The sequence below is a fragment of the Oncorhynchus tshawytscha genome, unplaced genomic scaffold (assembly GCF_018296145.1).
Source record: "Oncorhynchus tshawytscha isolate Ot180627B unplaced genomic scaffold, Otsh_v2.0 Un_scaffold_4092_pilon_pilon, whole genome shotgun sequence".
NCBI lineage: Eukaryota > Metazoa > Chordata > Actinopteri > Salmoniformes > Salmonidae > Oncorhynchus > Oncorhynchus tshawytscha.
Window position 1 is genome coordinate 89,908 of NW_024609661.1, and position 25,093 is coordinate 115,000.

The window sequence follows — 25,093 nt, forward strand, 5'->3', positions numbered from 1 at the left end:
CAAATCTTTATTTCTCTTTCTCTAAAGCAAATCTTTATTTCTCTTGCTCTCTCATTTGCTCTCTCTCTCTCTCTCTCTCTCTCTCTCTCTCTCTCTCTCTCTCTCTCTCTCTCTCTCTCCTCTCTCTCTCCTCTCTCTCTCTCTCTCTCTCTCTCTCTCTCTCTCTCTCTCTCTCTCTCTCTCTCTCTCTCTCTCTCTCTCTCCTCTCTCTCTCTCTCTCTCTCTCTCTCTCTCTCTCTCTCTCTCTCTCTCTCTCTCTCTCTCTCTCTCTCTCTCTCTCTCTCTCTCTCTCTCTCCTCTCTCTCTCTCTCCTCTCTCTCTCTCTCTCTCTCTCCTCTCTCTCTCTCTCTCTCTCTCTCTCTCTCTCTCTCTCTCTCTCTCTCTCTCTCTCTCTCTCTCTCTCTCTCTCTCTCTCTCTCTCTCTCTCTCTCTCTCTCTCTCTCTCTCTCTCTCTCTCTCTCTCTCTCTCTCTCTCTCTCTCTCTCTCTCTCTCTCTCTCTCTCTCTCTCTCTCTCTCTCTCTCTCTCTCTCTCTCTCTCTCTCTCTCTCCTCTCTCTCTCTCTCCTCTCTCTCTCTCTCTCTCTCTCTCTCTCTCCTCTCTCTCTCTACTCACTGTCTGTCTTTCTTTCTCTCTTTCTCTCTCACCAGCCTGTGATATCTTTCAAGCATTTTGCTACACCCCAAATAATATAACATTCGATTTAATAAACTTTCAAATTTGATTTGAATCTAGAGTTGGTGTAATGTATCTCTGTAAAAAAAACTAAAATATATTTTCATATTCGTTCTGCTATATCCATGCAGTGAAATGTCGGTAGGCAAGTTTGTAAACAATGGAAAAAATACTTTAGATGATGCAGGACAGGCCTAGATACAGCGAAATATAACTAACCCAAGATAGTTCATCTGTGCCGTTTACAGTAGGAGCATATAAAGAAGAGTGGGCAGAACAAGCAAGGTGGTTAAAGCCAAGCATGAGCTAGCGAGATCCTATTGGCGCGTTGTAGCGTGTATTTGCATATTTCCATTAGGGAACGCCTACTCTGTGAAGTGCGCTTGTGCACAAATTCAATTCGACCTTGCACTCTTTCTAAACAATGCTATTTAAATATTTGGAGAAGCGTCAAGTCTTTAAAACTTACTTCACGGTGTTTGTAACATATTGTAGTTTAGGGAACAGAAAAATATATTGAGATCAAATGTTTCATCGATGAGAAAATTAGCAGAACGTCTGCCCAGTTTCACGTAGTTCCATCCTCTCCCACTCATATACCCACGACTGAACTACCATTTGGTGGTGAGAAAACGTTCAAAATCTAAACGGATGCTTCAGCTTTATAGGCCCTGTGACATGTCTGGGTTACTCCTTCTGTCTGTGCTTACGTGTAGTGATGTCCTAATGTTTTTGTTGTTATTCTGTTGTAATTTGAAATGTACTTTTTTTTATATATATTTTTTTAAATATACAGAAAAAAAGCTAGTATGTGACTTATATATATACACTAGATGATTTTAAGGGTGTGTGTGTGTGTGTTGAAGCCTTTGAACCTCCATCTTGGCATTCCCACAGTTGTAATTGTATTTTGGAATCTTTAGAAAAGCATTTATTCCATTACAGACACCTTAATGCATACGTTCAAATTAAATCATGTGAGCTAATCACACAAATAAAAAATGGAGAAAAAAAACAAAACATTTCCCTTAAAGTATATATTTTTTTGATGACTAATGATACTGTCCCAACTACAACAACAAAAACGATTAAATACATGTAATTTTGTCCTTTATTTATAAATACTGTAGATCTCCACTCATTATTGTGGAGGACTGGGCCGTACCGGGGAGTTCCAATATGGCCGACCGTTGGCTTCAAAGGCTTATAATGGCAATAAATACCATCTGCAATCCAGGGTTTATATACATCGTTGGTGACAGTGTAATTTACAGGAACTAACTCCGTACTGCCGACAACATCAGCTACCCGGAAAACTGACACACTCACGAACAGCACAGACAGGTAGAGTTCGTTTTCTGAGAGCTGAAGTGTGTACCTGATAAACACGACAATGGCTAAACTTAATAGCTGTTTCCAACGGCTTTTTGTCTTCTTCAACCTGCTGTTTGCGGTAAGTTAGCAACTCTTTATTTGTAAATACAAGTAGGAACATGTGATTAACTCAGTAGGCGATACTTTAAGGTTACTTTCGATTGTAATCAACTGCGCAGCAAAACAACAAGTTCGTGTATCTTCTTCACCAAACACTTCTGCCCATAAAAGTTAGTTTACAAATGTTTGTCGCCTGTCTGTGTGAAATTATATGGTTTCTATCCACTTTCCTACGTGTCTCTCCATGTTGTATAAAGTTGTATAATCCAACTTTACATCCGTTAAATATTGTTTTAAAGACGTGTTTTATTACATTATGTTATTTGATAGTGAAAGGGATGTTTTTCTTTAGATCGTTGGAGGTGTGATTATCGGCCTGGGACTTCTGGGTCAATTCGCCTACAATGACAGCACTTCAGAGGTAAAATGGGATCTAGCTCTGGTCCGTGGCGTTACATGCGGTTTGAGCTTTGAAGAAGTTTAAAGCCGCACACGTAACACCCTAGACAAGAGCTAAATGGGCTCAAAGTTCAAATTACATTCAAACTGAATTTTACGAATAGATATATATGGGTATTGAATGAATTCTTACCAAAGATCATTAATTTTGATTTTATAATTTCTCTATTTTGAAAAAACAAAAGTGGAAACAAACAGTTACTCATAAGCATTAAACGCTTCAGCATCTGAAAAACAGGTTCATGTGTCAACAGTTTATGTAGTAGACTATAACTATACTTCCTTATTGGTTAGCTATATATACACAAAGTGAACTCTCGTGTACAAAGTCAATGTTCCTAAAGTACTGTCCCATACAAGAATTATAGGTCTACCGTGCAATAATAAAAGATGTGATTTCTGCCTATTAGGAACGTAGGCATTGCTATTATGATGTCATAATGGTACGCTGAGACACACGGTGGATGTTGTATTGTTTTTCAGTTTGAGAACCAGTCCAAAGGGTTTCTGGTGATGTATCTGGTAGGAGGCATTGCTATTATGATGTCATAATGGTACGCTGAGACACACGGTGGATGTTGTATTGTTTTTCAGTTTGAGAACCAGTCCAAAGGGTTTCTGGTGATGTATCTGGTAGGAGGCATCACCATGGCCATATCTCTGCTCGGGGCGTACGGAGCACACAGAGAGAAGAGAATTCCCCTGATCGTGGTGAGGGGGTCTACTGCGACGAGCTGAGTTCACATTCAAACAGACATCTACGACCATAAAGACAGAACAATATACAATATTTCACGGTTTCCCAGACACAGATTAACCCCAGTTATGGACTAAAAACTGGTTTTCAATGAAGATACCTACTTGAGCTTGCTTTTTAGTCCAGAACTAGGCTCAGTCTGTGTCTGGGAAACCCCCCTGATATCCTGTTTTATATCGTATTACGACATTGGGTTAGGAAAGACACTTAACGTTTCGTAACCTGTTTTGTTCCAACGATTCACTGAGTCACACAGTAACTTTATTGGACAGAAAATTGTTTAAGTCTCTCTATCTCTCTCTTTCACTTTCTCTCTCTAGTTTCTGGTGGCCTGTTTTATTGGCTGCTTCGGCCTCCTGCGTCTGGCGGTGCCCACGGCCATGTACCGTTCTGAGGTATTGTTGGGTAATAATAATGTCTGTACATCACTGTCCTGTAATACTTGATGTGTTATACTGGTAGACAGGACTACAGCCAGTGGTACTGATGTGTTATACTAGTAGACAGGACTACAGTCAGTGGTACTGTAATACTGATGTGTTATACTAGTAGACAGGACTACAGCCAGTGGTACTGTAATACTGATGTGTTATACTAGTAGACAGGACTACAGTCAGTGGTACTGTAATACTGATGTGTTATACTAGTAGACAGGACTACAGTCAGTGGTACTGTAATACTGATGTGTTATACTAGTAGACAGGACTACAGCCAGTGGTACTGATGTGTTATACTGGTAGACAGGACTACAGCCAGTGGTACTGATGTGTTATACTAGTAGACAGGACTACAGTCAGTGGTACTGATGTGTTATACTGGTAGACAGGACTACAGCCAGTGGTACTGATGTGTTATACTAGTAGACAGGACTACAGTCAGTGGTACTGATGTGTTATACTGGTAGACAGGACTACAGCCAGTGGTACTGATGTGTTATACTAGTAGACAGGACTACAGTCAGTGGTACTGTAATACTGATGTGTTATACTAGTAGACAGGACTACAGTCAGTGGTACTGTAATACTGATGTGTTATACTGGTAGACAGGACTACAGCCAGTGGTACTGATGTGTTATACTGGTAGACAGGACTACAGCCAGTGGTACTGATGTGTTATACTGGTAGACAGGACTACAGCCAGTGGTACTGATGTGTTATACTAGTAGACAGGACTACAGTCAGTGGTACTGATGTGTTATACTGGTAGACAGGACTACAGCCAGTGGTACTGATGTGTTATACTAGTAGACAGGACTACAGCCAGTGGTACTGATGTGTTATACTGGTAGACAGGACTACAGCCAGTGGTACTGATGTGTTATACTAGTAGACAGGACTACAGTCAGTGGTACTGATGTGTTATACTGGTAGACAGGACTACAGTCAGTGGTACTGATGTGTTATACTGGTAGACAGGACTACAGTCAGTGGTACTGATGTGTTATACTGGTAGACAGGACTACAGCCAGTGGTACTGATGTGTTATACTAGTAGACAGGACTACAGCCAGTGGTACTGTAATACTGATGTGTTATACTAGTAGACAGGACTACAGTCAGTGGTACTGATGTGTTATACTAGTAGACAGGACTACAGTCAGTGGTACTGATGTGTTATACTAGTAGACAGGACTACAGCCAGTGGTACTGTAATACTGATGTGTTATCCTGGTAGACAGGACTACAGTCAGTGGTACTGATGTGTTATACTAGTAGACAGGACTACAGTCAGTGGTACTGTAATACTGATGTGTTATACTAGTAGACAGGACTACAGCCAGTGGTACTGATGTGTTATACTAGTAGACAGGACTACAGTCAGTGGTACTGTAATACTGATGTGTTATCCTGGTAGACAGGACTACAGCCAGTGGTACTGTAATACTGATGTGTTATACTAGTAGACAGGACTACAGCCAGTGGTACTGTAATACTGATGTGTTATATAGTAGACAGGACTAGTAGACAGGACTACAGGACTACAGCCAGTGGTACTGTAATACTACTACAGCCAGTGGTACTGTAATACTCAGATGTGTTATACTAGTAGACAGGACTACAGTCAGTGTACTGATGTGTACTGTATGTGTGTTATATACTGGTAGACAGGACTACAGTCAGTGGTACTGTAATACTGATGTGTTATACTAGTAGACAGGACTACAGTCAGTGGTACTGATGTGTTATACTAGTAGACAGGACTATAGCCAGTGGTACTGTAATACTGATGTGTTATACTAGTAGACAGGACTACAGTCAGTGGTACTGTAATACTGATGTGTTATACTAGTAGACAGGACTACAGTCAGTGGTACTGATGTGTTATACTAGTAGACAGGACTACAGCCAGTGGTACTGTAATACTGATGTGTTATACTAGTAGACAGGACTACAGCCAGTGGTACTGTAATACTGATGTGTTATACTAGGAAACAGGACTACAGCCAGTGGTACTGTAATACTGATGTGTTATACTGGTAGACAGGACTACAGTCAGTGGTACTGATGTGTTATACTAGTAGACAGGACTACAGCCAGTGGTACTGATGTGTTATACTGGTAGACAGGACTACAGCCAGTGGTACTGATGTGTTATACTAGTAGACAGGACTACAGTCAGTGGTACTGATGTGTTATACTAGTAGACAGGACTACAGCCAGTGGTACTGATGTGTTATACTAGTAGACAGGACTACAGCCAGTGGTACTGATGTGTTATACTAGTAGACAGGACTACAGCCAGTGGTACTGATGTGTTATACTAGTAGACAGGACTACAGCCAGTGGGTAATACTGATGTGTTATACTAGTAGACAGGACTACAGTCAGTGGTACTGATGTGTTATACTAGTAGACAGGACTACAGTCAGTGGTGGTACTGATGTGTTATGATGTGTTATACTAGTAGACAGGACTACAGTCAGTGGTACTGATGTGTTATACTAGTAGACAGGACTACAGCCAGTGGTACTGATGTGTTATACTAGTAGACAGGACTACAGCCAGTGGTACTGTAATACTGATGTGTTATACTAGTAGACAGGACTACAGTCAGTGGTACTGATGTGTTATACTAGTAGACAGGACTACAGCCAGTGGTACTGTAATACTGATGTGTTATACTAGTAGACAGGACTACAGTCAGTGGTACTGATGTGTTATACTAGTAGACAGGACTACAGCCAGTGGTACTGATGTGTTATACTAGTAGACAGGACTACAGCCAGTGGTACTGATGTGTTATACTAGTAGACAGGACTACAGCCAGTGGTACTGATGTGTTATACTAGTAGACAGGACTACAGCCAGTGGTACTGTAATACTGATGTGTTATACTAGTAGACAGGACTACAGTCAGTGGTACTGATGTGTTATACTGGTAGACAGGACTACAGTCAGTGGTACTGATGTGTTATACTGGTAGACAGGACTACAGTCAGTGGTACTGTAATACTGATGTGTTATACTAGTAGACAGGACTACAGTCAGTGGTACTGATGTGTTATACTATTAGACAGGACTACAGCCAGTGGTACTGTAATACTGATGTGTTATCCTGGTAGACAGGACTACAGTCAGTGGTACTGATGTGTTATCCTGGTAGACAGGACTACAGCCAGTGGTACTGTAATACTGATGTGTTATCCTGGTAGACAGGACTACAGTCAGTGGTACTGATGTGTTATCCTGGTAGACAGGACTACAGCCAGTGGTACTGATGTGTTATACTGGTAGACAGGACTACAGTCAGTGGTACTGTAATACTGATGTGTTATCCTGGTAGACAGGACTACAGCCAGTGGTACTGATGTACTGATGTGTTATACTGGTAGACAGGACTACAGCCAGTGGTACTGTTATACTGATGTGTTATCAGTGGTACTGACTGATGTGTTATACTGGTAGACAGGACTACAGCCAGTGGTACTGTAATACTGATGTGTTATACTAGTAGACAGGACTACAGTCAGTGGTACTGATGTGTTATACTAGTAGACAGGACTACAGCCAGTGGTACTGTAATACTGATGTGTTATACTAGTAGACAGGACTACAGTCAGTGGTACTGTAATACTGATGTGTTATACTAGTAGACAGGACTACACTACTGATGTGTTATACTAGTAGACAGGACTACAGCCAGTGGTACTGATGTGTTATACTAGTAGACAGGACTACAGCCAGTGGTACTGTAATACTGATGTGTTATACTAGTAGACAGGACTACAGCCAGTGGTACTGTAATACTGATGTGTTATACTGGTAGACAGGACTACAGCCAGTGTAGACAGGACTGTAATACTGATGTGTTATACTGGTAGACAGGACTACAGCCAGTGGTACTGATGTGTTATACAGTAGACAGGACTACAGCCAGTGGTACTGATGTGTTATACTAGTAGACAGGACTACAGCCAGTGGTACTGATGTGTTATACTAGTAGACAGGACTACAGCCAGTGGTACTGATGTGTTATACTAGTAGACAGGACTACAGCCAGTGGTACTGATGTGTTATACTAGTAGACAGGACTACAGTCAGTGGTACTGATGTGTTATACTAGTAGACAGGACTACAGTCAGTGGTACTGATGTGTTATACTGGTAGACAGGACTACAGCCAGTGGTACTGTAATACTGATGTGTTATACTAGTAGACAGGACTACAGTCAGTGGTACTGATGTGTTATACTGGTAGACAGGACTACACAGTGGTACTGATGTGTTATACTAGTAGACAGGACTACAGCCAGTGGTACTGATGTGTTATCCTGGTAGACAGGACTACAGCCAGTGGTAGACAGGACTACAGTCAGTGGTACTGATGTGTTATCCTGGTAGACAGGACTACAGCCAGTGGTACTGTAATACTGATGTGTTATCCTGGTAGACAGGACTACAGTCAGTGGTACTGATGTGTTATCCTGGTAGACAGGACTACAGCCAGTGGTACTGATGTGTTATACTGGTAGACAGGACTACAGTCAGTGGTACTGTAATACTGATGTGTTATCCTGGTAGACAGGACTACAGCCAGTGGTACTGATGTGTTATACTGGTAGACAGGACTACAGTCAGTGGTACTGTAATACTGATGTGTTATACTGGTAGACAGGACTACAGTCAGTGGTACTGATGTGTTATACTGGTAGACAGGACTACAGTCAGTGGTACTGTAATACTGATGTGTTATCCTGGTAGACAGGACTACAGTCAGTGGTACTGATGTGTTATCCTGGTAGACAGGACTACAGCCAGTGGTACTGATGTGTTATACTAGTAGACAGGACTACAGCCAGTGGTACTGATGTGTTATACTAGTAGACAGGACTACAGCCAGTGGTACTGATGTGTTATACTAGTAGACAGGCCTACAGCCAGTGGTACTGTAATACTGATGTGTTATACTAGTAGACAGGCCTACAGCCAGTGGTACTGTAATACTGATGTGTTATACTAGTAGACAGGACTACAGCCAGTGGTACTGATGTGTTATACTAGTAGACAGGACTACAGCCAGTGGTACTGATGTGTTATACTAGTAGACAGGACTACAGCCAGTGGTACTGATGTGTTATACTAGTAGACAGGACTACAGTCAGTGGTACATGTGTAGACAGGACTACAGTCAGTGGTACTGATGTGTTATACTGGTAGACAGGACTACAGCCAGTGGTACTGTAATACTGATGTGTTATACTAGTAGACAGGACTACAGTCAGTGGTACTGATGTGTTATACTGGTAGACAGGACTACAGTCAGTGGTACTGATGTGTTATACTAGGAGACAGGACTACAGTCAGTGGTACTGATGTGTTATACTAGTAGACAGGACTACAGTCAGTGGTACTGATGTGTTATACTGGTAGACAGGACTACAGTCAGTGGTACTGTAATACTGATGTGTTATACTAGTAGACAGGACTACAGCCAGTGGTACTGTAACACTGATGTGTTATACTAGTAGACAGGACTACAGTCAGTGGTACTGATGTGTTATACTGGTAGACAGGACTACAGTCAGTGGTACTGATGTGTTATACTGGTAGACAGGACTACAGTCAGTGGTACTGATGTGTTATACTGGTAGACAGGACTACAGCCAGTGGTACTGATGTGTTATACTAGTAGACAGGACTACAGCCAGTGGTACTGTAATACTGATGTGTTATACTAGTAGACAGGACTACAGTCAGTGGTACTGATGTGTTATACTAGTAGACAGGACTACAGTCAGTGGTACTGATGTGTTATACTAGTAGACAGGACTACAGTCAGTGGTACTGATGTGTTATACTAGTAGACAGGACCACAGTCAGTGGTACTGATGTGTTATACTAGTAGACAGGACTACAGCCAGTGGTACTGTAATACTGATGTGTTATCCTGGTAGACAGGACTACAGTCAGTGGTACTGATGTGTTATACTAGTAGACAGGACTACAGTCAGTGGTACTGTAATACTGATGTGTTATACTAGTAGACAGGACTACAGCCAGTGGTACTGATGTGTTATACTAGTAGACAGGACTACAGTCAGTGGTACTGTAATACTGATGTGTTATACTAGTAGACAGGACTACAGCCAGTGGTACTGATGTGTTATACTAGTAGACAGGACTACAGTCAGTGGTACTGTAATACTGATGTGTTATCCTGGTAGACAGGACTACAGCCAGTGGTACTGTAATACTGATGTGTTATACTAGTAGACAGGACTACAGCCAGTGGTACTGTAATACTGATGTGTTATACTAGTAGACAGGACTACAGCCAGTGGTACTGTAATACTGATGTGTTATACTAGTAGACAGGACTACAGTCAGTGGTACTGATGTGTTATACTGGTAGACAGGACTACAGTCAGTGGTACTGTAATACTGATGTGTTATACTAGTAGACAGGACTACAGTCAGTGGTACTGATGTGTTATACTAGTAGACAGGACTACAGCCAGTGGTACTGTAATACTGATGTGTTATACTAGTAGACAGGACTACAGTCAGTGGTACTGTAATACTGATGTGTTATACTAGTAGACAGGACTACAGTCAGTGGTACTGATGTGTTATACTAGTAGACAGGACTACAGCCAGTGGTACTGTAATACTGATGTGTTATACTAGTAGACAGGACTACAGCCAGTGGTACTGTAATACTGATGTGTTATACTGGTAGACAGGACTACAGTCAGTGGTACTGATGTGTTATACTAGTAGACAGGACTACAGCCAGTGGTACTGATGTGTTATACTGGTAGACAGGACTACAGTCAGTGGTACTGATGTGTTATACTGGTAGACAGGACTACAGCCAGTGGTACTGATGTGTTATACTAGTAGACAGGACTACAGTCAGTGGTACTGATGTGTTATACTAGTAGACAGGACTACAGCCAGTGGTACTGATGTGTTATACTAGTAGACAGGACTACAGCCAGTGGTACTGATGTGTTATACTAGTAGACAGGACTACAGTCAGTGGTACTGATGTGTTATACTAGTAGACAGGACTACAGCCAGTGGTACTGTAATACTGATGTGTTATACTAGTAGACAGGACTACAGTCAGTGGTACTGATGTGTTATACTAGTAGACAGGACTACAGCCAGTGGTACTGATGTGTTATACTAGTAGACAGGACTACAGCCAGTGGTACTGATGTGTTATACTAGTAGACAGGACTACAGCCAGTGGTACTGTAATACTGATGTGTTATACTAGTAGACAGGACTACAGTCAGTGGTACTGATGTGTTATACTGGTAGACAGGACTACAGTCAGTGGTACTGATGTGTTATACTGGTAGACAGGACTACAGTCATGGTACTGTAATACTGATGTGTTATACTAGTAGACAGGACTACAGTCAGTGGTACTGATGTGTTATACTAGTAGACAGGACTACAGCCAGTGGTACTGATGTGTTATACTAGTAGACAGGACTACAGCCAGTGGTACTGTAATACTGATGTGTTATACTAGTAGACAGGACTACAGTCAGTGGTACTGATGTGTTATACTATTAGACAGGACTACAGCCAGTGGTACTGTAATACTGATGTGTTATCCTGGTAGACAGGACTACAGTCAGTGGTACTGATGTGTTATCCTGGTAGACAGGACTACAGCCAGTGGTACTGATGTGTTATACTGGTAGACAGGACTACAGTCAGTGGTACTGTAATACTGATGTGTTATCCTGGTAGACAGGACTACAGCCAGTGGTACTGATGTGTTATACTGGTAGACAGGACTACAGTCAGTGGTACTGTAATACTGATGTGTTATCCTGGTAGACAGGACTACAGCCAGTGGTACTGATGTGTTATACTAGTAGACAGGACTACAGTCAGTGGTACTGTAATACTGATGTGTTATACTGGTAGACAGGACTAGTAGACAGGACTACAGCCAGTGGTACTGTAATACTGATGTGTTATACTAGTAGACAGGACTACAGCCAGTGGTACTGATGTGTTATACTAGTAGACAGGACTACAGCCAGTGGTACTGATGTGTTATACTAGTAGACAGGACTACAGTCAGTGGTACTGATGTGTTATACTGGTAGACAGGACTACAGTCAGTGGTACTGTAATACTGATGTGTTATACTAGTAGACAGGACTACAGTCAGTGGTACTGACTACAGCCAGTGGTACTGATGTTATACTAGTAGACAGGACTACAGCCAGTGGTACTGTAATACTGATGTGTTATCCTGGTAGACAGGACTACAGTCAGTGGTACTGATGTGTTATCCTGGTAGACAGGACTACAGTCAGTGGTACTGATGTGTTATACTGGTAGACAGGACTACAGTCAGTGGTACTGTAATACTGATGTGTTATACTAGTAGACAGGACTACAGCCAGTGGTACTGATGTGTTATACTAGTAGACAGGACTACAGCCAGTGGTACTGTAATACTGATGTGTTATACTAGTAGACAGGACTACAGTCAGTGGTACTGATGTGTTATACTAGTAGACAGGACTACAGCCAGTGGTACTGTAATACTGATGTGTTATACTAGTAGACAGGACTACAGTCAGTGGTACTGTAATACTGATGTGTTATACTAGTAGACAGGACTACAGTCAGTGGTACTGATGTGTTATACTAGTAGACAGGACTACAGCCAGTGGTACTGTAATACTGATGTGTTATACTAGTAGACAGGACTACAGCCAGTGGTACTGTAATACTGATGTGTTATACTAGTAGACAGGACTACAGCCAGTGGTACAGGACTACAGCCATACTGATGTGTTATACTAGTAGACAGGACTACAGCCAGTGGTTATACTGACTACAGTCATACTGATGTGTTATACTGGTAGACAGGACTACAGTCAGTGGTACTGATGTGTTATACTAGTAGACAGGACTACAGCCAGTGGTACTGATGTGTTATACTGGTAGACAGGACTACAGCCAGTGGTACTGATGTGTTATACTAGTAGACAGGACTACAGTCAGTGGTACTGATGTGTTATACTAGTAGACAGGACTACAGCCAGTGGTACTGATGTATTATACTAGTAGACAGGACTACAGCCAGTGGTACTGATGTGTTATACTAGTAGACAGGACTACAGCCAGTGGTACTGATGTGTTATACTAGTAGACAGGACTACAGCCAGTGGTACTGTGTTATACTAGTAGACAGGACTACTGATGTGTTATACTAGTAGACAGGACTACAGTCAGTGGTACTGATGTGTTATACTAGTAGACAGGACTACAGCCAGTGGTACTGATGTGTTATACTAGTAGACAGGACTACAGCCAGTGGTAGACAGGACTGTAAGTGGTACTGATGTGTTATACTAGTAGACAGGACTACAGTCAGTGGTACTGATGTGTTATACTAGTAGACAGGACTACAGCCAGTGGTACTGATGTGTTATACTAGTAGACAGGACTACAGCCAGTGGTACTGATGTGTTATACTAGTAGACAGGACTACAGCCAGTGGTACTGTAATACTGATGTGTTATACTAGTAGACAGGACTACAGTCAGTGGTACTGATGTGTTATACTGGTAGACAGGACTACAGCCAGTGGTACTGTAATACTGATGTGTTATACTAGTAGACAGGACTACAGTCAGTGGTACTGATGTGTTATACTAGTAGACAGGACTACAGCCAGTGGTACTGTAATACTGATGTGTTATACTGGTAGACAGGACTACAGTCAGTGGTACTGATGTGTTATACTGGTACTACCTGGTACTGACAGTAGACAGGACTACAGCCAGTGGTACTGATGTGTTATACTGGTAGACAGGACTACAGTCAGTGGTACTGTAATACTGATGTGTTATCCTGGTAGACAGGACTACAGCCAGTGGTACTGATGTGTTATACTGGTAGACAGGACTACAGTCAGTGGTACTGTAATACTGATGTGTTATCCTGGTAGACAGGACTACAGTCAGTGGTACTGATGTGTTATACTGGTAGACAGGACTACAGTCAGTGGTACTGTAATACTGATGTGTTATCCTGGTAGACAGGACTACAGTCAGTGGTACTGATGTGTTATCCTGGTAGACAGGACTACAGCCAGTGGTACTGATGTGTTATACTAGTAGACAGGACTACAGTCAGTGGTACTGATGTGTTATCCTGGTAGACAGGACTACAGTCAGTGGTGGTACTGATGTGTTATACTAGTAGACAGGACTACAGTCAGTGGTACTGATGTGTTATCCTGGTAGACAGGACTACAGTCAGTGGTACTGTAATACTGATGTGTTATACTGGTAGACAGGACTACAGTCAGTGGTACTGATGTGTTATACTGGTAGACAGGACTACAGCCAGTGGTACTGTAATACTGATGTGTTATACGAGTAGACAGGACTACAGCCAGTGGTACTGTAATACTGATGTGTTATACTAGTAGACAGGACTACAGCCAGTGGTACTGATGTGTTATACTGGTAGACAGGACTACAGCCAGTGGTACTGTAATACTGATGTGTTATACTAGTAGACAGGACTACAGTCAGTGGTACTGATGTGTTATACTGGTAGACAGGACTACAGCCAGTGGTACTGTAATACTGATGTGTTATACTAGTAGACAGGACTACAGTCAGTGGTACTGATGTGTTATACTGGTAGACAGGACTACAGCCAGTGGTACTGTAATACTGATGTGTTATACTAGTAGACAGGACTACAGCCAGTGGTACTGATGTGTTATACTAGTAGACAGGACTACAGCCAGTGGTACTGTAATACTGATGTGTTATACTAGTAGACAGGACTACAGTGGTACTGATGTGTGTGTGTGTGTGTGTGTGTGTGTGTGTGTGTGTGTGTGTGTGTGTGTGTGTGTGTGTGTGTGTATATTCTGTCAAGGCCATTGTTGACACCTGTGGTTGTTGTGTTTGTTTTGCAGATGAAGCAGATCATGGAGGAGAAGTTCCGAGAGGCCCTGCCTCTGAACGAAGCCTCCCCTGATGTTAGACAGTTCACTGAGAGGATTCAGCTGAATGTACAGGGACATTTCCATTCATCATTTCACCACAATATACTTGACATGTCCATAACATTCATTACAGGACTACAGTCAGTGGTATCTGTAACGGTTTTCTAGTGGAGATGAAGGAGAGTCGGACAAACTGCAGCGTGTCGATTGTTATACGATCCATATTTATTAAACAAAACGTAAACACGATGTGTTAAACACTAACACGACTAAACACTAAACACGACAAAACAATAAACGTAATGAAAACCGAAAACAGCCTATCTAGTGCAAACTAACAGTGAGTACAAGTAAGACACTAAGGACAATCACCCACGACAAACTCAAAGAATATGGCTACTAAATATGGTTCCCAATCAGAGACAGGATAGCACCTGTCTGATTGAGTACTCCAGACAGCCATAGACCTTACTAGACAACCCACTAAGCTACAATCCCAATACCACCACCAAAACCCCAAGACAAACACACCACAGTGGTACAAAAACCCCATGCAGGACACACCCTGGCCTGACCAAATACATAAAGATAAACACAAAATACTTTGACCAGGGCTGATGTGACAGAACCCCCTAAGTTATACAGTGCGGACTACAGCCAGTGTACTGATGTGTTATACTGACGCACCTCAAAACAATAGGGAGGGTCCGGGTGGGCGTCTGTCCATGGTGGCGGCTACCAGTGGCGCTGATGTGTTATACGTAGACAGGACTCCTTTAATGTCTTAGTCCCCTCTCCCTTCGTCCCTGGATAGTCCACTGACCATGGTGTAGTATCACCCAGAACCCCACTGGACTGAGGAACAGATCGGGACTGAAGGACACTCGGGACCGAGGCAGTCGTGGACTGAGGGGAAGATGTGTTATAGTGAGTAGAAAGCTCAGGAGTGAGAGAAAGCTGATGGTTATACTGAGAGAAAGCTACAGGAGTGAGAGAAAGCTCAGGATAGAGACAGGACTCCGTGGTGAGAGGAAGCTCAGGAGTGAGAGGAAGCTCAGGAGAGAGGAAGCTCAGGAGTGAGAGGAAGCTCAGGCAGGTACTGATGTGTTATACTAGACAGGCTCCAGGCTGGCTGGTGGTTTCAGCAGATCCTGGCTGACTGGCAGATCCTGGCTGACTGGCAGATCTGGAAGAGTCTGGTTGACTGGCAGATCTGGAAGAGTCTGGTTGACTGGCAGATCTGGAAGATGACTGGCAGATCTGGAAGAGTCTGGTTGACTGGCAGTGCTGGGCAGACAGCAGACTGGCAGGCGCCAGTGGCAGACTGATGTGTTATACCGGGCAGACTACAGGCGGCGGCAGACTGGCGACGCCGGGCAGACTACAGCTGGGCAGACTGGCGGTGCTGGGCAGACTGGTTATGCTGGGCAGACTGGTCAGTGGCTGGGCAGACTGGCGATGCTGGGCAGACTGATGGCGCTGGGCAGACTGGCGTCATGCTGGGCAGACTGGGGGCACTGGCGGCGCTGGGCAGACTGGCGGCACTAGCTGCTCCATATAGGCTGACAGGCTCACTTACAGACTGACCGCTCTGGCGGCTCCGTGCTGACTGGCAGCTCCTTGCAGACTGGCAGCTGATGTGCAGACTGGCAGCTCCTTACAGACTGACAGCTCCGTGACAGACTGACAGCTACCGTGCAGACTGACAGCTCCGTGCAGACAGGACTCCATGCAGACTGGCTGCTCCATGCAGACTGACAGCTCTGGCTGCTCCATGCAGACTGACAGCTCTGGCTGCTTCATGCAGACTACAGCTCTGGCTGCTCCACTGACTGGCTGCTTATGCAGACTGGGCTACAGGCTGCTTCATGTTAGACTGACAGCTCAGTGGCTGCTCCATACTGATCTGGTTATCCATGTAGACAGGACTACAGACTGGCAGCTCGGGCTGCTTCATGTAGACAGGACAGCTCTGGCTCCTCCATGCAGACTGACAGCTCTGACTGCTCCATGCAGACTGACAGCTCTGGCTGCTTCATGCAGACTGGCAGCTCTGGCTGTTATACTATGTAGACAGCTGCTTCATGCAGACTGTCAGTGGGCTGCTGATGTGACTGACAGCTCTGGCTGCTCCATGCGGACTGACAGCTCTGGCTGCTCCATGCAGACTGACAGCTCTGGCTGATGTGTGCGGACTGGCAGCTCTGGCTGCGCTGAACAGGCGGGAGACTCCTGCAGCGCTGTGTCGGAGGAAGGCTCTGGCTGCGCTAAACAGGCGGACAGGACTACAGGCAGCGCTGGAGATGATGGTTATAAAGTAACAGCGCTAGATAGGCGTGAGACTGATGTGTTAGCGCAGGAGAGGAGAAAGCTCTGGTACTGATGCGCTAAACAGGCGGGAGGCTCCGGCAGCGCTGTAGAGGAGGAAGGCTCTGGCTGCGCTGATACAGGCGGGAGGCTCCGGCAGCGCTGTAGACTGATGGAGAGAAGGCTCTGGCTGCGCTGAACAGGCGGGAGGCTACCGGCAGCGCTGTAGAGGAGGAAGGCTCTGGCTGCGTTAAACAGGCGGGAGACTCCAGCAGCGCAGGAGAGGAGAAAAGCGCTGGCTGCGCTGAACAGGCGAGGCACACTGAAGGCCTGGTGCGTGGTGCTGGAACTGGTGGTACTGGATCGGACACGCACAGGAGAAGCAGTGGTGCGGGGAGCTGCTACCGGAGGGCTGGGGTGTGGAGGTGGTACTGGATGGGCTAGACCGTGAAGGCTACTGGAGATCTTGAGAGCAGTGTTGGTACAGGATGTGCAAGGCTAGGGATGTGCACAGGAGGCCTGGTGCGTGAGGCTGGCACCAACTTCACCAGCCGACTAACACGCACCTCAGTGGTACTGAGTTATATGGAGCGCTAACCCAGGTGCCATCAAATCCCCAACACGTTCCGTAGACGGGCGACATTCCATGCTGATGTGTTAAAAGCACCAACACAGCAACTCCCTCATTTCTCTCTCCTCCAGTCAGTGGTTGAGTAGACAGTCTCTGGTTCTGGTCTCCTCCTTGGCTCCTCACGATAAACAGGGAGAGTTGGCTCAGGTCTGACTCCTGACTCTGCCACAGACAGGACTACCCTGAGCCCCCCAAGAAATGTGTTTTGGGGCTGATTCTCAGGCTTCCATCCGCTACGCCGTGCTGCCTCCTCATATCTGCGCCTCTCAGCTTTCAGGACCAGCCTCCAGTTCTTCCTTGGGGCGGCTGATATACTCTCCAGGCTGAGCCCAGGGTCCTTTACCAGGACTACCAGTTCTTCCTCCCATGTCCATTTCTCCAGGTGGTGCAGCCTCTCCCACTGCAGCTGCTGCTGCTCCTGCTGCTGCTGCCTCTGTTGCCTCTCCTGTGGTTCCTGCCTGTTAACACGCTGCTTGGTCCGTTGGTGGTGGGTGATTCTGTAACGGTTTTCTAGTGGAGATGAAGGAGAGTCGGACAAACTGCAGCGTGTCGATTACTGATCCATATTTATTAAACAAAACGTAAACACAGGACTAAACAGTAACCACTGACTAAACACTAAACAGGACAAAACAATAAACGTAATGAAAAGAGAAAACAGCCTATCTAGTGCAAACTAACAGCAGTGGTACAAGTAAGACATGTGTTATAAGGACAATCACCCACGACAAACTCAAAGAATATGGCTGCCTAAATATGGTTCCCAATCAGAGACAACGATAAGCACCTGCCTCTGATTGAGAACCACTCAGACAGCCATAGACCTTGCTAGACAACCCACTAAGCTACAATCCCAATACCACCACCAAAACCCCAAGACAAACACACCACAGATGAACAGAAAAACCCCATGCCACAGCCCCTGGCCAGTTCACCAAATACTGAATAAAGATAAACACAAAATACTTTGACCATGTCCATAACATTCATTATATCAAAGGATCCCGCTTTGGATCTATTCTGTCTTTTCCATGAATCATCAGCCGGAAATATTTCACTAAGATTTACAATAATATCATTCATTATATACTTTATAGTTTTGAGAAGTTACGTTTTAGTTTTGTGTACAACATGTACCTCAGTAATGTTAACTTCCTGTAGCAACACACTGTAGTGTTCACTTGATCTCTACCCTTGACCAATGAGTCTACTGTCCTCCCAAACCCCCAAAATGAAGTGTTCCTTCCAAATAGGTCCAGACACTGCTGGGCATAACAGCCTTGTTTTGTTGACTCTAACCAGCAGTAATGAGGAAGAGGTTGACCTCGTGGTTCAACTAGTTTACTGTTCTCAACATGTCCTTTGTGTTGAACCACGAGGTCAACCTCAACTAGTTTACTGTTCTCAACATGTCCTTTGTGTTGAGGTTGACCTCGTGGTTCAACTAGTTTACTGTTCTCAACATGTCCTTTTGTGTTGAGGTTGACCTCGTGGTTCAACTAGTTTACTGTTCTCAACATGTCCTTTGTGTTGAGGTTGACCTCGTGGTTCAACTAGTTTACATTTCTCAACATGTCCTTTTGCCCGATACGCTGACTGACTGTGTGTGTTTTTTTTAACAGTTGAAGTGCTGTGGGCTGTTCAGTTACACAGACTGGGGCAACAACGTCCCTGACTCCTGTCTCTGTCAGGGGGAGGAAGATCAGATGGAGGGTACATGCCTGAACATTCCATACCGGGTGAGTTCAGATCAACTCTACATGACAGGACTGATGATGTAGCTTTATAGTCAATAGTCTCCTCCTCCTTCTTCTCCTCCTTCTTCTTCTTCTCAGTTCTTATGCACATAGGTTTACATCCTGGTCTACCATGAGACACCTTTTAGCCCTTCAGTACATTATGTCTGTTAGAGACATTCATTAACCTGTTGCGACGAGCAAACCCGTATCCGGGAGCGTAATCATAGCCTCAAACGCATTAGCATAATGCAGCGGACATAAGTACCCCTAGAAACTTTTCCTATTCATGAAAATCACAAATGGAATGAAATAAATATATTCAAACACAAGCTTAGCCTTTTGTTAACAACACTGTCATCTCAGATTTTCAAAATATGCGTTACAGCCAACGCTAGACAAGCATTTGTGTAAGTTTATCATGGCATAATGCTATGCTAGGCTATGCTGGCAGCAGGCAACATTTTCACGAAAATAAGAAAAGCAACCAAATTAAATAATTTACCTTTGAAGAAATTCGGATGCTTTCGCTCAGGAGACTCCGAGTTAGATAGCAAATGTTCCCTTTTTTCCAAAAATATTATTTTTGTAGGCGAAATAGCTCCCGTTTCTTCACCATGCTTGGCTGAGAAATCGACCGGAAAATGCTACAACTATAACGCCAAACCTTTTTCAAAATTTGCTCCATAATATCGACAGAAACACGGCAAACGTTGTTTAGGATCCATCCTCAAGGTGTTTTTAACATATATTTTCTATAATATATCCGTCGAGGCAATTGGTTTCTCATAAGAAGCGATTGGAAAAATGGCTACCTCAGTATTTTACGCAAGATTTTCTGCGGGAGACACAATGTGACCACATGCCATATATGGTTCCTTACAGCCATTCTTCAATGGAAATGCCTAAAAAGACGTCACAATGCTGTAGACACCTTGGGGAATACGTGGAAAACCTAAGCTCATTCGTAGCTCATTCACAGCCATATAAGGAGTCATTGGCATGAGGCGGTTTCCAAAAATGCGGCACTTCCTGGTTGGATTTTTATCTGGGTTTCGCCTGTAACATCAGTTCTGTGGCACTCACAGACAATATCTTTGCAGTTTTGGAAACGTCAGAGTGTTTTCTTTCCAAAGCTTCAATTATATGCATAGTCGAGCATCTTTTCGTGACAAAATATCTTGTTTAAAACGGGAACGTTTTTCATCCAAAAATGTTAATAGCGCCCCCTAATGCATAACTGGTTGGGTTATGTCTGTTTGAGACATTCATTAAGGGTTATGTCTGTTAGAGACATTCATAAAGGGTTACGTCTGTTAGAGACATTCATAAAGGGTTACGTCTGTTAGAGACATTCATAAAGGGTTACGTCTGTTAGAGACATTCATAAAGGGTTATGTCTGTTAGAGACATTCATAAAGGGTTATGTCTGTTAGAAAACATTCATAAAGGGTTATGTCTGTTAGAGACATTCATAAAGGGTTACGTCTGTTAGATAGAGACATTCATAAAGGGTTATGTCTGTTAGAGACATTCATAAAGGGTCTGTTAGAGACATTCATAAAGGGTTATGTCTGTTAGAAACATTCATAAAGGGTTATGTCTGTTAGAGACATTCATAAAGGGTTACGTCTGTTAGAGACATTCATAAAGGGGGTTAGAAACATTCGTCTGTTAGAGACATTCATAAAGGGGTCTGTTAGAGACATTCATAAAGGGTTACGTCTGTTAGAGACATTCATAAAGGGTTACGTCTGTTAGAGACATTCATAAAGGGTTATGTCTGTTAGAGACATTCATAAAGGGTTACGTCTGTTAGAGACATTCATAAAGGGTTATGTCTGTTAGAGACATTCATAAAGGGTTATGTCTGTTAGAGACATTCATAAAGGGTTATGTCTGTTAGAGACATTCATAAAGGGTTATGTCTGTTAGAGACATTCATAAAGGGTTATGTCTGTTAGAGACATTCATAAAGGGTTACGTCTGTTAGAGACATTCATAAAGGGTTACGTCTGTTAGAGACATTCATAAAGGGTTACGTCTGTTAGAGACATTCATAAAGGGTTACGTCTGTTAGAGACATTCATAAAGGGTTACGTCTGTTAGAGACATTCATAAAGGGTTACGTCTGTTAGAGACATTCATAAAGGGTTATGTCTGTTAGAGACATTCATAAAACGTCTGTTAGAGACATTCATAAAGGGTTACGTCTGTTAGAGACATTCATAAAGGGTTATGTCTGTTAGAGACATTCATAAAGGGTTACGTCTGTTAGAGACATTCATAAAGGGTTACGTCTGTTAGAGACATTCATAAAGGGTTACGTCTGACATTTATGTCTGTTAGACATTCATAAAGGGTTATGTCTGTTAGAGACATTCATAAAGGGTTACGTCTGTTAGAGACATTCATAAAGGGTTACGTCTGTTAGAGACATTCATAAAGTTATGTCTGTTAGAGACATTCATAAAGGGTTATGTCTGTTAGAGACATTACGTCTGTTAGAGACATTCATAAAGGGTTACGTCTGTTAGAGACATTCATAAAGGGTTACGTCTGTTAGAGACATTCATAAAGGGTTACGTCTGTTAGAGACATTCATAAAGGGTTACGTCTGTTAGAGACATTCATAAAGGGTTACGTCTGTTAGAGACATTCATAAAGGGTTACGTCTGTTAGAGACATTCATAAAGGGTTACGTCTGTTAGAGACATTCATAAAGGGTTACGTCTGTTAGAGACATTCATAAAAGGGTTAGAGACATTCATAAAGGGTTACGTCTGTTAGAGACATTCATAAAGGGTTATGTCTGTTAGAGACATTCATAAAGGGTTACGTCTGTTAGAGACATTCATAAAGGGTTACGTCTGTTAGAGACATTCATAAAGGGTTACGTCTGTTAGAGACATTCATAAAGGGTTACGTCTGTTAGAGACATTCATAAAGGGTTATGTCTGTTAGAGACATTCATAAAGGGTTATGTCTGTTAGAGACATTCATAAAGGGTTATGTCTGTTAGAGACATTCATAAAGGGTTATGTCTGTTAGAGACATTCATAAAGGGTTATGTCTGTTAGAGACATTCATAAAGGGTTATGTCTGTTAGAGACATTCATAAAGGGTTACGTCGTGTCAGTTTTTCTTCTTCTTCTGTTTTTCAGTTGTTGTTCCTTTCAGAGTACAGGATGACTGGACACCAGCAGCTGATCTACAAACAGGTTGGACCAGCTTCCCTTTTCTATTATCTTTAGATCAACCGTCTACATTCCTAGACAGAACCGGTTGCTTTTGTCACTGATCAGATAGCAGCACACTGTGGAGACTGAAACTCTTCTGTTGAGCCATGATCTGAGTCACGTTAATTACACAGACATGAAATTCACCAACCTCTTTTTCAGTCTGCACATTTTGAGGTTTTTGTGATCCCTGCGGGAATTGAACCCGTGACCTTGGCATCGCTAGTACCACATGACTGAGTTGTGATCTGTGTTCCAATGAGTATTAACGGACCTCTGTCCCACAGACCTGCTTCCCCATCCTCGAGGGCTACCTGGCTAAAGCTCTGGACATCGTGTTGGGCATTTCCTTCGGATTCGCTGCTCTGGCTGTGAGCGTGCATTCTTTACCGCGCACATTTCACACCTTACACATCAAACTGTCAGTTGAATATCTCTACTAGTCCCCTGGCTTGCTGTCACCTGCGTGGTTGTTTTTAATTCATGTTGTTGTGTTGTTCTCCAGCTCCTGGGAGCGGTGATGTCTGCCGTCCTGCTGGCTCAGCTGAGGAGCTCTACCGTAGCGGTTCCTGTGGTGTTCAGTGTCAGCTCTCACCCATCCAAGTTCGGGTTCAGTTCCCACCCACCCAAGTACACCGAGCTTTACAACGAGCCTGAGAAGCCTGAGAAGTGAAAAAGCAGACTGAGGTTCAGGATGTGGTTAGTTTAGATGACATGGTTTTAGGCTGTTGTTCAGTCTGGCTCAGCATAGAAATATAACTACTAGAATGGTTAAAGCCCCACAACCATTGGGGTATGATCAATATAGTTGAATGGGGATTGTCTTTCTAGTGGTCTATTTCTATGGTGTCCAGACTCCCACTGTTTTCCTTCCACATCTTCTCATGGTTGTTGTTGTGTGTTTTTCAACGAGAGGTCTCCTTAACTCTCTTTCTGACTGTCAAACCAAAAGGGAAGGTGCTGCTTCCTTCTGTGTGTAATTTGCTTTGATTTGAGTTCTACGTTTAAAGAGAACCGGTGGTTTTATACATATGCAGCGAGTTCTGAGTAAAATGGTTGGGGAACGTTACGTTTTATTTGCAGAATGAGACACAATGAGCCGGCAGGGCGTTTTGAAAAGAGGATAACACAAGGAGAGTACAACTCTGAGATAGTAAGGACAGAATGTCATTTCCATAGGACTTTGAATGTCAAATCATTTGCCTTGAAACTGCAATAATAAAAAGGGAAATGAAAGGGAAGGTTGACAAAAGTCCTGTAGCTTTTTGCAATGAAATGGAACAATGTAAAGTGTTTTTCTATGAACTGTAGATCCTTATATGAAATATACAACATGCCAACTGTCTTGCTCTCTATGTTTCTAAATAAAGCATCTGTCTTCTACGTGTCTCTTTTTGTACAAATATATTATAATTTGGAACTTATTTACAACTCTTCTGAGGAATATATTATATATTAGAATTTTGAAATGATTTCCTCTTTTGAGAAAACATTCTATTTTAGATGCTTTGCATATTAAGTTCCAATTCAGTTGAATAAAAACTCTAGATGTTATTGTCTACAAACCTGAGGCTACTGAGAGAGGAGACTAAAACACCCAAGGGAAGAGACAGGTGAGGGATCAGAGGAGAACCCTGACTAAAACACCCGAGGGAAGAGACAGGTGAGGGAGCAGAGGAGAACCCCGACTAAAACACCAGAGTGAAGAGACAGGTGAGGGATCAGAGGAGAACCCTGACTAAAACACCCGAGGGAAGAGAGGTGAGGGAGGGAGCAGAGGAGAACCCTGACTAAAACACCAGAGTGAAGAGACGGGTGAGGGAAAAGAGGAGAACCCCGACTAAAGCACCCGAGGGAAGAGACAGGTGAGGGAGCAGAGGAGAGGAGAACCCTGACTAAAACACCCGAGGGAAGAGACAGGTGAGGGAGCAGAGGAGAACCCCGACTAAAACACCCGAGGGAAGAGACAGGTGAGGGAGCAGAGGAGAACCCTGACTAAAACACCAGAGGGAAGAGAGGTGAGGGAGCAGAGGAGAACCCCGACTAAAACACCCGAGGGAGACAGAGAGAGAGACAGAGAGAGAGAGACAGACAGAGAGAGAGAGACAGAGAGAGAGTGCGCGGGCACTAGAAAATTCTGCAGCACCCGGCCTCACCCTACTAGAATCTGAAGTCTACTGTTTGCTGATGATCTGGTGCTTCTGTCACCAACCAAGGAGGGCCTACAGCAGCACCTAGATCTTCTGCACAAATTATGTCAGACCTGGGCCCTGACAGTAAATCTCAGTAAGACCAAAATAATGGTGTTCCAAAAAAGGTCCAGTCGCCAGGACCACAAATACAAATTTCATCTAGACACCGTTGCCCTAAAGCACACAAAAAACTATACATACCTTAGCCTAAACAT

At 43.5% G+C, this 25,093-nt stretch overlaps 1 protein-coding gene across 1 annotated transcript; it reads left to right on the top strand.

Annotated features, from left to right (window-relative positions):
- The first annotated feature begins 1,964 nt into the window (after positions 1-1,964).
- LOC112241864 (tetraspanin-8) lies at positions 1,965-24,069 on the top strand. The gene is made up of 9 exons (XM_024409885.2): positions 1,965-2,126; positions 2,460-2,528; positions 3,161-3,277; positions 3,644-3,718; positions 14,744-14,839; positions 19,334-19,450; positions 22,612-22,668; positions 22,974-23,057; positions 23,192-24,069. The coding sequence occupies exons 1-9, from the start codon at positions 2,067-2,069 to the stop codon at positions 23,357-23,359; spliced, it is 843 nt and encodes a 280-aa protein (XP_024265653.1). The 5' UTR covers positions 1,965-2,066; the 3' UTR covers positions 23,360-24,069.
- The last annotated feature ends 1,024 nt before the right edge of the window (positions 24,070-25,093 follow it).